The 15,139-nt window shown below is 39.6% G+C and overlaps 1 protein-coding gene across 3 annotated transcripts in view; it reads right to left on the bottom strand.

The window, feature by feature from the left end:
- wwp2 (WW domain containing E3 ubiquitin protein ligase 2) overlaps positions 1-15,139 on the bottom strand; it is a 236,697-nt gene that overhangs the window by 45,150 nt on the left and 176,408 nt on the right. For all 3 annotated transcript variants that reach the window (XM_041191193.1, XM_041191191.1, XM_041191194.1), the window contains 2 exons: positions 4,079-4,133; positions 1,192-1,273 (listed from right to left, as the gene is read on the bottom strand). In XM_041191193.1, coding sequence (XP_041047127.1) covers positions 1,192-1,273; positions 4,079-4,133 — 137 coding nt within the window. The remainder of the gene's footprint in view (positions 1-1,191; positions 1,274-4,078; positions 4,134-15,139) is intronic.

The following is a 15,139-nucleotide window of genomic DNA, read 5'->3' as shown; positions in this document are numbered from 1 at the left end:
TGTTATGAACAATAGCATTATGGTCTTTAGTTGTTATGAAGATGAGCAGTGGAAATGCTGGAACAAGGCTGTGAACCAGGTTAACAATAAAAATGCAAAAACTACAAAGTGTGTGCATTTTCCATGACTTAGTCAGGAAACATGAGTTAATTTCAGAAATAATATTTACAGCTGCAAGAATGTTAGTTAAAAATGTGCCAGTCCCTTTCAAAAGTAAATGTCTTCTGCTGATAGGTCTAAACAGTTAGCTATGAAACCTGAAACTTCATTATACTGCACTTTACTGAAGGGTACATAGTCATTTCTTTTGAGAATCTACATGAACACCACTGAGTTAGCAACAGTTTCAATCAATCCAATGTCCTTGCATATTCAGAATAGGTTTAGGATCAGAATATGCATGCTTATTTTTTGAGGATCTGTATTTCTCTTTTTGTTCATTAGTCTCTCTGAGTGCACGCACTTCCTGTGGCTGTCAGGGATGGGACACGTAACCTGTTTCTCAGCAACCTCCAGTGCTGCTTGTAACCATGTGCCAGGAGGTGCTCAGGATCAGCCTGGTGAAGACTACTCATTTTTATTTTCCCTTGCTACTTACCAGAAAATACTTGGCTTTATCATTGCACCAACCCTATATAAGACTGGTTACAGCTACAGAATCAGTAAAGCTAGAAAATGGTTATGAATATGATCTGAACAAAGTTAGAATCAAAATGCATTCATAATGCATTGAACTGTTCAACCTCTTCCATTTGGCTCCAATGCCAAACTGCAAAATCATGTATGACAATGGGTGATCTGAGGAAAATTGAAATAAAATATTGCATTCTCCCAAAAAAAGGAGGGAAGTGAAAGGCTGAATAAAGTGATAGGAAAGATAAAATAAACTCAAGGTATTATTTAACTATGCCATAAATGGCATGGGAAAAATAATTGTTCTAAAAGTGACCGAGATCAAACTGCTTAGTGTGCTGCTCATGTACTTACACACGTCTTTACAATGAGATAAAATGCTACAAACATTAAACAGTAAAGGCAATATATATTTTTTAATCAGGGAATCCAGGTAGACGAGATTTCGCAATGAAACTAGAACTCTTAAGTTACCATTTAATTATATTTCCCCAATATGAGGCACCCCAATTATTAACTATGCTTATTTAAATATTTTAAGAGGTTATCTGCTCTCACCCTTGAGTTCTTGGGTCCTCCCATTGGGTTGTCCGTGTATTATGGTTAACATAATAGACTCGTCCATTATCTTGGCGTTTCTCTGGGAAAAGAAAAATTAAGACATTTTATCAACCTGACAAGACAAACATCAAAAATGTCAATTTTTAATTGTGTTACTTTATTAACTGCCAATTATGCAATTAGTTAAGCTGATGTGGTTTATAAACAACTCAAAATGGTTTGGGAACATTGCAGATCAAGAGAAAGTCAAATCAAATGGCAGGTGAAAGGACAAATTTTATCATGTCTGGGACAGTAAGGCAGCAGTGCCAAGACAGTTGCGTATTATAAGGGTTATTGAGTCGTGAGTTGAAGTCCCAGTACAGGCAGACAGTCAAAGTCGTCCATTATTGCACAAGTTTCAGTGTCACAGTTGGCTTGCAAGTTTGTATGTCCCATGTCGGAGGAATAAAAAGTGTCTGTCTGCCTCGCGCTGTGAAAATTGAACCTCTTGCCAGCGGTGTCACTGAACACCACAAGTACTTAAAGTCAGTGAAGTTTACAACTTAACTATTTGTGACTCTGCTTCTAAAATCCTCATTCTCTGGGGGATTGATACAGATAAAAGGGTTTGAAAGAAGAAAAGTATAAAGCAAAATCCAATCTTTATGAAAACTCTCAAAAGTGCATTTGTTCTACTGTTATACATTATTCTCCGTTCACAATTATAGCTTATTCTGTCTCGTGCCTTTTTGATGATCCACCAATTTCCTTTAAATAAAATTTTATTTGAATAAAAGTACTCTTTATCATTATGAGGAAACAAGCATTTCACCAGATAAAAAGCCAGATCTCTCTTTTTGAGAATTATATGAAAATATTATGAGAAGTTGAACAAAACTGTCTACCAAGCCCAACCAATGACTGAATTATTGCATTAACATTACTGCATGCAAGAGAACTGCTTCTTACCACCCACTTTGTGGTCTGCAAGCCTCGTAAAACACATACATTATTTGGAGTCAAGAAAAATGACAGAACTAAATTAATAAACGGTCCAGCCCACTCACTAATAAAAAGCTGTCATCCATTTTAATGTTCTATCATTCCATGTTTCCCCTCATGCTTTTAATTAAAGCAAATCAACTCCAGATGTAAATCAGCAGAACAACTACTGAATCTCTTTCAATTGACAAATGTTTTTCAACTCCTGTGGCCACTAAGAAAGTGGGTATAATAATTCACTTTTTTAAAAAAAACTATAAATACAAGGATTTTCATAAAAAGCCAGAAGTCATGAAATCCTATGAAATTGCTTGGGCTTGGTTAGGCAAACTGCTCTTAACTTTCAGCAGGATTGCTGGATGTACTGAAGCTAAGGAGTTCCATGTTTTATGGAAGAGTTGAAGGAAGAATATGACAGATACATGCCAAGGTACTCTACTTAAATCTTACCTCCTGTTGCCAACTCACAAAGTAGCACTGTTACTAAGACTATTCCCCTTTCCCCCACCACAAAAAGAGTCATAAGTCACTACTTTAGATCCAGATGAAGGTTAGGTAATTAACTTGCTTTGCAGGTAAAGCAAAATATTTTTTGCCCACTATCAATGAGGGACTATTTATGGAGTTTTATGCAATTTGGAAGGAGTTCATATGTCTCTTTTGTTCTTTCATCTTGAAAAAGACAGCAATGTTGAAGGCAAAATGAGAAAGAGAATCAAAGCAAGATACCTAATGAGGTGGGAGGGCCAAGTGCACCTATTCTGCAAAGGACTTAAAAAGCAGAGAGTTTGTTCAGGGGAGACATCAAGAAATTGATATTGCTGGAATATATGCTTTAGAAACAGCCTTAAGTGATTCATCACACCATTATATCATAGTGATAATCAATTGCCATGAATTGTAGTATGCATCACCAGATCACTAATTTAAATCTCTATTCACAAACATTCTTTCCCTGAGGTCGGAGATTCCCCACACACCAAGAGGGTTGTAAGAGGGTTTGAGGATCTCCCAAGTGAATTCCAGAAACTTCCCCAAAGGCTGGGAATATCAAAGCGACAACTGTCACCAAACTGCAGCATCTAGCAGAAATTTTCATGAGCCAAGGTTCCAAGCTTTAAAATATAAAACCAGGTACTAAACATTTCTGATCTGTTTTAGTGCTATTAATCTTGAGCAACAGCGACAAATGACAATGCACAGGATCAGTAAGCTCATCTGATATTCAATACCATACCAAGCAGCACAATGTTGAGAATAAAGATTGGCAATAAAACAGCTTGTGCATTAATTCTTCTTTGGAAAATTGTGGCATTATGATGTCAATATATCAGCATCAACAAATTTCAACGAAGGCTGAGGCCACAAGATGCATGTCTGTTGTCATTATTTCTGTTTGTTCCTTAATGGTACACCAATGCAGCTATGCCAATGATAAAAGGTAACATCTTAAAATTTTTATTGCAGAGGTACAATTTAATATTCTTTTGAATGGTATTTCATATTGGGATATATAATTAATGCACCAACATAAACAATACAAACTAGACTAATAATGAAAATGTTGGCATGCAAAGCAAAGTATGACTCGGAGTAGTAAATTTCACTAAATAATTCATGGCCATGGCCACATGGCTTGCTTGCCGCTACTGAGTTTCTAAATACATGAAAACCAGGACAGAAGTTGCATTTTTAGCAGAGAAATCAAGTAACCTGTAACGGAATAGAAAACTACATTCATTGAAATTCAAAACATTTAAGTGACTATTAGATAATACAAAATTCTTCTTGCTTACAATTGTATGGCAAAGTGGCAGAGACAGCAACAAAATGCACCAATTTAACACTAAATAGAATTGAGTAGGCTCAGCTCAAGTAAATATTAATCACTACTACTTACCCCAACCAGCAAGCAAAGGACCAAGTGCGTCATTGTCAGTAGAGATTCCAGATGACTATAACAAAAAAGATAGAAATCCAGCACATTGTTACTCGACAGAATGATTACGGTATTAAGATCGCGTTATCACATCATACTGTATTTTTTTGTAGATCTCCCAACTGGTCTCTTCCTTTTTAATCAGCTCTTCAAATTTAGTAGCTGCAGAAATCTTCATCTTTCAAATGTATGCAATGAAAGCTGAGGCTTTCTAAAGCAATTATACCTCTACAAACACAGTATAAGAAGCCCTAGCCAGACAGTTTAAAACTTCTTCATAGATCAATTATAAAATACTAACTGTCCCGTTGCGTTGACTGATGCTGTTGGCTCAGTCAGTTGAAATTGCACAGTGCTGCTGTGCGTCTCTCTCTCTCTCTCCAAGATCTACACACAGAAATCACAGGCTGTACTAATGAAATCATTACTGCATGGTGTGTACGCCCAAGCTTCCTGCCTGCAGTGTGTGTTCAATCTTTCTCAATGTGCTGTTAATGTAACAGTACTCTGCTATGTAAATTATAACTGAGGGGACATTCATGTTCTTTCCAGACAGACGCCCTTCCCCACTATGAATGTTTTATTCATGCTCACAAAAGCACCTTTATTCTGAATGTAAATGAATGGCAATGAGGCGGCTGCTCTGCCCCAACCAAGCTGTGCAGCTCAAGAGTAAAGGAAACTGATCATGACTAATGTTTTGGTATTTACATTACTAGCATAGTGTTGTGCCAAAACTACTTGGCATATTGTCTAGGATGAGCCATTTTGCACTGCTTTTACAAATATCTTACAGCAAAATCATTGAAATTGCGAATGCTTCTCAACTGCTCAAGTTAATTCCAGTATACTAGATAAGAGCTACTATAACATATTAGACTATGTACTTTATCATTGCCTTTACCTAATGGCTTAAAAGAATCAGTGACACTGGTTTTGTAGCTCAAACATTTGACTGTTTGCCTCTCATCCAGATTTTTAACTTGGGATATCAAGGACTGCCTTGAGTATCACTCAAATTTGCCAGTCTCAGTTTGGGGGGGGGGGGTGCTTGTTCAGCGACTATATTTCAGTAAGGAAAATAGGTCCAATCCATCCTTGCCCATCTGAATCACATGGTCTTATCAATCAATCACAATGAGTTTTCTTGTATAAAGGGGAACATAGCACAGATCCAAATGGCTTTTGGCACAGAAAGAGTACTCAACTGGGACGCCAATACTGGGACAAGACTATGTTGATAACTGGAACAAAAAGTCTAAAATTCATTATTAAAAAAAAATTTAATGAAACAATTTTTAAAACTCTCAGTACATTTTCCTTCTTTCAATTACATCTCATATCTAGAATACTGGAGAAATGTTCATGGCTAAACAGTTAGAAATTTTAAACAAGATGTATCTCTCCAGGAGGAATTCTGCCAAAACAGTTCAATCGTTGAAAGGGTAAGTGGTAACATCCATGAAACTTAAGCTTTGGTAGGTCCTCTATAAATTCATACTGCAAAAGCTTTAGCTCTGACTAAACCCTGTAAATATGGTTCAGATAAAGTGACATATCCAAAGCACAAACCACCACATTTGTAGTTCATTAAATACAAATCATGCAATTGAAAAAAACTGCCATTTCAAACTGAAAAAGTAGTATTTGTCACATTTCTCAAGTAGATTTCTGAACAAGTTCATGTTCTAAATGTACTACCACCATACACAAAAGTACAGATGTTATCAAGTGTTGGTTGAGAACCTCATTGAATGCACATGATTTGGAAAGATTATTCAGTTGATTTATTTATTCTCCAAAAAGAAAATGTTATCTTGTGTTTCTCCTGGGTACATAACATTTTAATTTTTTTTTATAATGTTGAATATCCACATCTAATTAATGATTACAAAAATTAAATATAACAAAAATCTTGAGAATTAAAATAAAGTGGTATTGTTCACCAAATCAAGAGCTTCTAAGAAAAAACCATCAGCCAGAGGATAAGCTGATTGCTATGATCAGATGAAGAGGGATCGACTGGCTTCCCTCTTTTCCCCTTCCTCATTTGACCGCAACAGGTTTTTTGAAAAGGAGAAACTTGTCAATTTAGTGAGAGGTTAACTGTTTATGCACTGTGGTCATAAAAGAACCAATCAGACAGATCTTCTTGTGTTTTAACAAAGCAAACAGGAAAACTTTTACAGTACCTAACCTGGTCCAAGTTGAATAATAAAATACGTTCCGACTTTTGTACGCACAAATAGATTACAGATTGGGGAAGGATAGAGTCAGTTAAGAGTCCAGTAAAATTATTGGGTACACAGTTTGTGGAGGTTGATGACTTGACTGACTTCAGGCTGTATTCGGTGGTCCTGCTGCTTTCACTTGGTGGTCCTGATGCTTCCTTGATACAACTTAAGATGCAGACGGGTGGCTTATCTTTTCTTCTGGAGACACTAGCGCTGGGTTGGCTTCTTTCAAAAAGCTCTGTCTGCAGCAGGGTTCAAAAACTTAATAGTTGGGTGGAGGGAGAAGGATATAGAGATAGAGATAGATGGAGAGGGAGGGGGGAGAGAGACAGGGTGGAGGAAAGAGAGAGTGAGAGGGAGGAACCCACTCAGGTTCTTGTTCCTTCAGCATCTTGGTGACTTGTCTTGTTTGCAGAGAAAGCAGGGGCTTAAAACTCACAAAAGGCTGGGCTGTCACATGACCTTCTCTCCAATTCCCAGGGATCCAACTAAGATCATGGCCAGTGTATTCCAATTGTAGCTTGGTTAGATCATTTCTGGGAATTCCTCTCTCAGCCAGAGTTCAATTAGCCAAGTGGTTATGTTTAATTGTTTGCCTCCATCCAGAGCAAACAGGGGTTTGAAAATCATATTTGGGTATTTACTGCTCCATTACAAAATCTTTCCTTCCCTTCTTAATTTTAACTTCAGTTTTTTGATAGAGGAATGGCGCTTCACCAAAGTCAGTCAGGAGTTTCATTAATTTATTTAAATCAATTACATATACAGGACCCAAGTGCAATTTTAACTCAAAATGACAGAAATTCTGGACAGTCTCTGACCTATCAGTGAACCATGGTGGGACAAGCCTCTCAGATCCACTGAAAGTGTACTTTAAGAGACAATGAGTTGTAGCTCATTGGATGTTGAGGTCTATTTACTGTGTTTTTTTTCCATTCGTTCCAGGCAAAGCCAGAAGTTGTTGCCCATCCCTAATTGTTCTCAAGGAGATGGTGGCAACTGTCTTCTTAAACACGCACAGTGCTGTTAGGAAGGAAGTTCCAAGATTTTGACTCAGGAACAGTGAAGGAATGGTGATATAGCTCCAAGTCAGGATGATGTGTGACTTGGAGGGGACCTTGCAGATGGTGGTGTTCCCATGTGTCTGCTGCCCTTGTACTTCTAGGTAGTTGAGATTACGGGTTTAGAAGGTGCTCTCCAAGGAGCCTTGGTGAGTTGCTGCAATGCATCTTGTAGCTGGTACACACTGCTGCTACTATGCACCTGTGATGGAGGGAGTGAATGTGGGAGGTGGTGGATGGGGTGCCGCTCAAGCAGGTTGCTTTGTGCTGGATGGTATCAAGCTTCTTGAGTATTCTTGAAGCAGCACTCATCCCAGGCAAGTAGAAAATATTCCATCAGACTCCTGATTTGTGTCTTGTGGATAATGCACTGGCTTTGGAGAGTCAAGAGGTGAGTCACTTGCCACATAATTCGCAGCCTTTGACCTGCACTTGGAGACACAGTATTTACTTGACTGGTTTAGTTGAGTTTCTGTCCAACGTGGTCCCCAGGATTTTGATGTTGGAGGATTCACTGATGGTTATGCCATTGAATGGCAAGGGGAAATAGTTAGATTCTTTCTTGTTGGTGATGGTCATTTCTCGTCACTTGTCTGGTTTTCTAGGAGAGTTTCCAAGCTTCTAGATTAATTCTTTCATGCTTATTCTGTATCATCACCCTTTTGCGTTTATCTTGGGGTTAATTATTCTTCGTTTCATTTTCATGAAAGAAGGACTGGAACAGGAGATACAACAGAAGCAGCAGCCTAAACAAGCAGCAAGGCATCTTAGAGGGTAGCAGGTCTAAGGTACCACTCCTGGGAGGTCATAACAATCACATGGGTGTCCAGGTCAAGGGTCACCATCTTGAATTGAGCAGAGGAGCAGTGTAGGATGGGGGCTGTGTTTTTCAGTCAGGTTATACTGCCTGCTGGGTATGGGGGTTAAGTTTTTCCAGTGGCTCTCACATTCACTGCAGGCCTTAACTTTGTTGATGCTGGTTCCTCCCAGTCTATTACAAGAGACATCAGCTACATAATCTGAGTCTACAATGCACATCTGCATTGAGCAGATTGCTGACTCACTGTCTGCCAAGGGTAATCAGTACACCACTTTCCCTAATGACCTCAACAGTTAACAGGAGAAACCTCAGAGATTTCCACTAGTGGCTAGTTTCCCTTAATTCCAGGGCACCACTGATGGCACACGTGTTGCGATCAACTCACCGGACCTATAGCCAGTAGCATTCATTCAGATAAAAAAACTATCATATCCGATTAGTAGACAATCACAGGAACAGCATCATGCAAGTTTATAGAAGGTACCCAGGGTGATGACATGATTCCTTTGTTCTGCAACCTTCAACCACTCCCAGTATTCAACCCTTTCAGAATGTATCAAGGCGGCTAACCAGGAATGAGGGATACAGTCTACACCCCCCATAGCCCACAAATGTCACAGCAACAGAGATATAACATACAGTTGTAGCCAGGGAATCACGGGGATAATTACTGAACCACATCATGGAGATGCTGAGACAGAGCCTCAGGCTTTTAGATTGGTGTTAGTGGGCTGTCTACAACATTTCCCAGATAGAATGTCCTGCTTCATTACGATATATAGCATAATGCATAACCTCATATTAGAGTGATGTGCATTTGGAGGAGGCAGAACAGTAGCAGTCCTCATCATACAAGTAAGACCAGCGTGAAGGAGATGCAGCAGGAAAAGGAGGGCCACCTCAAACCTTGCAGAAAAAGATCTGAGGACTTAATAATTCCAGGTACCTGCTCATTTCCCTGTTCTCAAAGGTTACACAGAGCCCCTCTGCATTAACAGTCTTGTCACAACCTTTACTAATCCCTTAATTCTGCATTAAAGAACACTGAAAGCATTCAGAAAACTTCTATATCAATGACATACGAACAATGCTGCTACTAAACCACAATGCAGGCCAAAGTACAAAATGTCACATATGAAATTAATTTACCAGCAAAAGTCACAAGTCTTCCATTCATTTCTCACCCAAATAATCAACTTATAATGTTTTTTCCCCCGATAGCCTCAGCAAAGCTGGTGGGAGGCTGCTGTTCATTATACTTGGACCCTTGAGATGACCTTGACTTCTCAATGCTCTGAGGGGGACAGGTTACATGCTGCGAGATCTTGGCTGCTACCAGGCAGTTTGGCGTAGTTTGCTTGCTGGGACTATGGTGGATATTGGTTTAGGGGGTGGCAAAACAACAGCTTGCATCCTGATAGAGACCAGCACGTTCTACTCCTGTCACACCACTGTCATTCCCATATAGCTAGGCCTCAACACTTAAATTAATCTGATTACAGAAGATAAATAATGTTTTTGAATCTCTTTGATCCACAAATCTATCTAGGATGAACACACCTGTCTCTCTAATGTGGAGCCCATAGCCTGTAATGGTAGCAGTCTGAACTTACACTAAAGCTGCAAGGCCTGTGATCTTACTCACTGTGAGGGTCCAGCTGCAGCATTTATGGAGGAGACCACACTCTCCTGGGTAAATTGTAGGGTGCTGATGTCATGCAATGTCATACAACACATGCTGGAAGCGGACACCTCAGCACTTTCAGCCATAGAGCTGAAATCCTTCCAGTACCTCGTACAGCTGTTTATGTTATGCCTTAATTATTATTCTTTCCATGACTGGGCTGAACTTTTCATCTCTGTCCTCATCAGCAGAGCTGGAAGAGAACTTCACCCATTGCCAAACAGTCTCTTGTGCTTGCCTTGCCACCAGTACCTGGTGATGCTCACTTGGTGCCAGGTGTTTCATCACATAGTGATCCCTCTGGTTAGCTAAGTGACAATGATTGAGCTTGTGTCTGGAAGCAATGGTGCCTGTGACAATGCATGCAGAGGATTGTCTTCCCCTGAGGTGTTTTGCTATGCAGGAGCCTCCTGTTACCAAGCAGAACATAGAACAGAAAGAGAAAAAGGACAAGAGCTAGTATGTTAGATAGAAGACAGACATTTGCAGGCAACAGTCTTAAAAATACAGTTTCAAATCATAAAGTTTGCTGAGCTAAATGAAGGGTTACAAATAACAAGCAGAAGCCCTACTCAGGTAAGCTGCCAGCCTGGCCTTCCTCAATGCTGTAAGCTGTCAGGTGCTGTTGAGAAATGGCGAGAGATGGAAAGCTTGACTCCCCTTTTCCACTTGTGGTCATCAAACCTCTGTTTAGATTGAGCCCAGGTCCTGGGGGTGAATTTGATGGCAGTGATCTGTTCAACCATTTCTCTCCTGCCCTGCTTTATTATAGGCCTGGGTCTGTTCTTGCCCTCATTTCCTCTACCAGGAACTTCAGGGAAGCATCAGAAAATCAGGGAGTAGCCATTCTATTTATCTGTGCTGCTACAATCTTTACCAGCCTCCTGCAAGCAAAAATCTTAGTGGGAAGTGCAAATTCTTTTAGAGGTGCATCCCCACTTTAAATAGGCCTGGACAGTTATGCCAGAAGTTCCACATATTATGTGGCAGCCAGCCAGTCAGCTAAATAGAATTGTGTAGGTCATATGCCAAGAGTAACATTGGTGGCTGCCACCCAGACACACCCCACCCCACCGCCCAATTGACACCCTGAGTTAAAAGTGGAGCTAAAAAGCTTCTTGACACCTGAGAGAGGGGGCTTTTTTTCCCTGAATGCTGCTGCTTTTAATAAGTTTTACAGCGTTGTAGGCTTTTCAAAATATCAACTTTCAAAGAACGTTGGATATTTGCAGTTAGCTTTGGATATTTAGTTTCAAAAACATAAGCCAGTGTGTCTAACACATTTGTAGCTGAATAAATAAGGTCTAACAAGATTTCAATGAAGATATTTTTCAATATCCTAGCCTCTGTCCATGAAAGAATTAAGAAGGCAAACAATGAGGAAACCAATAATCAGAAAAGTCATGTGTGCTGTACAGACATTTGTCAGATTTTGATTCTTAATTTCTGGCAAGAGCAAATTCACAAGCTAATGGGCAGTAAAAGCCAGAACAGATTTCAACTTAAAATTTCTGGATATTTCACCATCACCTTTTTCCCCATTCTCAAAACAGTCTAACAATGAATTGGGTGGGAGAAAGGAGAGTTAAAAATTAAACACAAAATTGATATAATTTTCCTAAGGAAACAAATCCTAAACTTTTTATCCTGTATCTTTAACAAAATTTATGATTTAATGAGGTAGCATTTGAACTCTGGATGCAAAAGTACAAGATAAGAATTTTCCATTTCCCTTTGCTTGTATCATAAATAGAAATGTGTCCCCAGAGTCCTGTAATTACTTGTGTTTACTAATACTTAGCATTAATTTTCTGCAAAATACCATTTTGGGGAAGTAAAAGGGGTCAGAAAGGAAATTAGTTACTTGGAAATTTACTCCTCAAATAACCATTTCCAAACAGATTACCGCAACAGACCTACCTTTGTTTTGCTCCAAAACTGTAAATTTTAGCAATCTTAATCCAATTCTGAGGTGTTTCCAGGTTTCCATTTATTTTTAACTTTTTCATCATCATGAGCTTCACTCCCTCTAGGTTCAAATAACATTGTTGCTGAGACGATTTATTTTCCATAGAGTCGCCGCTGAGAGGTATGATTGTGGAAATGGGTGATTGGAAGCCAGAGTAAGAAAGTGAAACAGTGTTGTATCAGCCACAATGACCGTTAAGGGGCACAAGGGGATTGCCAGTTTCAAAATTGCTTTTGTGAGGGAATCTGCATTTTTAGTTTGGGCTTCTGTGTTTTTGGAGCAGAGACTGAGGATGACAAACCCGGCAGGCTCGGGGCTCTGGCACAAGCACAGAGTGCAGCAGAGGGGCAGGCCTCACTTGCACATGGATTTTGAAAACATGACCACATGACCTGATGTGCGGCATGGAAACTCAGCCGTGGGACCGTGTGCGACCCGATGCACATGACAGTTAGTTGGGAGCAGAAATGTTAGCTGTGGGCAACTAAGTACTGTCATTAACTCCATGCAGCTGAGGCACAGAAAAAGTCTAGAAGCAATTTATAACTCCAGGCTGCTGAGGAGTTGGGGCTCAGAGAAGCCCGGGAGCATTTGGTAGCCCTATGCTTCTGAAGAGCTGAGGCTTAAAGAACAAGGTTGGCAGCAGTCGTTGGTAGCAGCACAGTTGGAAGCTGGAAACTGCACCTGAGTATAGACTCTATAGTGCAGCCTAGCAAATACTGTGGGACTCAGTCGCAGAGGAGTTGATTGAGTGGCTGGGAGGTGAGTAATCATTGGGATAGTTTGAGCTGGAGTCCGATTGCCTGACAACTCATTGCAGGCAGAAGAAGAAAACTGGAGTTGCTATTGAGGGAAATCAGAGAGTACACCCTTGAAAGAGAGGAGCTGAAATCCCTCTGAAGGACAATAGAATTGTAAGAGACTTTGTGACTCACAGTGATCACTGACATCTGGGTGGGTTGCTGAGAAATTTGTAGGATCTGCCTTGGTTGTGACTGTTATTTGGTATGCAGTTTGTGGTTTCTGTTTGACCATAGTTTGCCTGTTTAGCTCATGTTAATTCTAGATGTTAGTGTATAGGATAGGTATTGTCTGTATTGTTGACTCTGGTACAGTAAAATTTCTTTTTTGAAACTGAGGAATCTTGTGGCTTTATTCTCTTAGTAAGTAACTTGGATTTCAAATTGTGTCCACTTTAAACAAAAAAAATTAGTTTCTAACCGGATCATAACAAATTTTGGGGCCCTTTGTAGGATTTCAAATCCACCAATGGATAAGGGTGCTTGGACTTGCTAAAACCGAGGCTAACAGGATCTCACTGTGAATTTACTGTACTTATTGAAAAGAACAACGGCTATGTCAATTGCCACACTTTTCTGGAGAGGTAAGACTTATCCAGAGTGATTTGCAATAATTAAACAAGGATAGGTTCATAGAATTAGCAGAAAAGTTGAAGTGGGGGTTTAAAGCAAGGGCTAAAAAAGCAGATGCAATTGAGGTAATTGCACAGCTTCTGGGATTAGAAGAAGCAATGCCTGACCTAAAAAGAACGCAGCCTGAGGTGACTAGAATTCAGTTGCACATGAGCAACCTTAAAAGAAAAGCAAAAACTCCAACTTGAAAAAGTAATGAGAAAAGTTGAACTTGAAAAAGAGGATAAAGAATACAAAAACTCAAAATTGAACTCGAGAGAGAGAAGTTAGAGTTAAGGGAGGGAAAATGATAAGGAAAGAAACGGAGCGTTTCAAAGAGAGAAAGAAATCAGACAGCATGAATCAGCTAAAGGCAAGTGGAGGCGACAGGAGTGAAAGTTCAGAGGATGAGTCGAGTCTCACACCAAGCTTTGATTTAGCAAAGAATCTTCACCTCGTGCCTAACGCTGGAGTTGAGAGATATTTTATCTCATTTGAAAATGTGGCTACAAAGCTACAGTTGTCCAAGGACATGTGGACTCTGATGTTGCAAAGTGTTTCGGTGGGGAAAGCAATGGGTGTTTATTCTAGTCTTTTGGAAAAACAATCCTCAAAATGTGCGACAGTACTTGATGCATATATGCTTGCCCCTGAAGTCTATCAATTAAAATTTCAGACTTTAAAGAAAAGACCAAATGAAACATTTGTAGGATTTGCCGGGGTAGAGAACGGCTGTGGGACTGGTGGTTTTGGGCACTGAAACTTAAGCAGAATTTTGAGAATGAGAGAGATCATGATACCTTTTTCATGATACACTCTCTCTCTATGGTGAGAAAAGAACAACTTCGAAATAGTATTCTAATAGTCACCAAGTCATATCTGCAAGGTTTCTAAAAAAAAAGGGAAGCAGCAGTTATCACGTAGGCAGCTAAAGGACAGTAGATTTCCATTCGTAAACCCAAACTGAAGTTGTAAAAGCAGGCCAAATGAACAAGCTTTGAATGATAGTTAAGGGGATAGCAAGAAGAAAAGAGTGGAGTCTTTCCAAAGTGATCCAGCAGATAGTGTAGAAGATAGGGATGAGTCCAAAAGATCAACATGTTTTCACTGTCATAAAATTGGACACATGAAAGGAAAGGAGATGCAAACAGCAGGAATTATTATCCTGAGGTTTTGCTTAGAGCTTATTGTTAGCAAACGATTTAGACCTTTCCACAAAACGTTCACTGAATAAAAATGTATTAATGCAGGGAGTGTGGCTATTCCATTGTGTGGAGCAAATTTAAATTGCACTTTGATAAAGGAGTCTTGTGTGGTTGATATTGTTTCTAAATTAATTGTTAAAAATGTAGACTTTCTATTGAGAAATTATATAGCAGGCAGTACAGTCTTTCTGCCGCCTGGGATGGGGTACCACAGTTCCCAATGGTGTCTGTGAGTAAAAGGTCCTTGCCTATTTGTGAACACCAATATTGGTCAGAACGAAGGTAGCAAAATTGGCTGCAGAATTTCAAAATAAAAATTTGCAATGGGAAAGACAGAGACCGCAAAGTGACCCTGAAGGGTCAATAATACCTGACATCAAATCAAAAATGCCTACCAGTGTTGAGGCACAGGATACAGAAGCAGAAATCCAGGCAAGTGGGCAGTTCATAAAAGACCATTCAGGACCCCAAGAAGGTTGGAATTATGTGGTTCGTGAATTGCATGGAAGTGTTAGAAAGGAAAATTTAAGCCCAGAATGAGAAAGCTGTTGACATCACCAAAAATAATTAAATAAGACATGGCCCAAATGGGATCAGGAGAAACTGAAAGATTTTAAAATGCTCAAAGGTCAAACCA

This window comes from Carcharodon carcharias, chromosome 7 (genome assembly GCF_017639515.1).
Source record: "Carcharodon carcharias isolate sCarCar2 chromosome 7, sCarCar2.pri, whole genome shotgun sequence".
Lineage (NCBI taxonomy): Eukaryota > Metazoa > Chordata > Chondrichthyes > Lamniformes > Lamnidae > Carcharodon > Carcharodon carcharias.
This window is presented reverse-complemented; position numbering and strand designations above follow the sequence as displayed.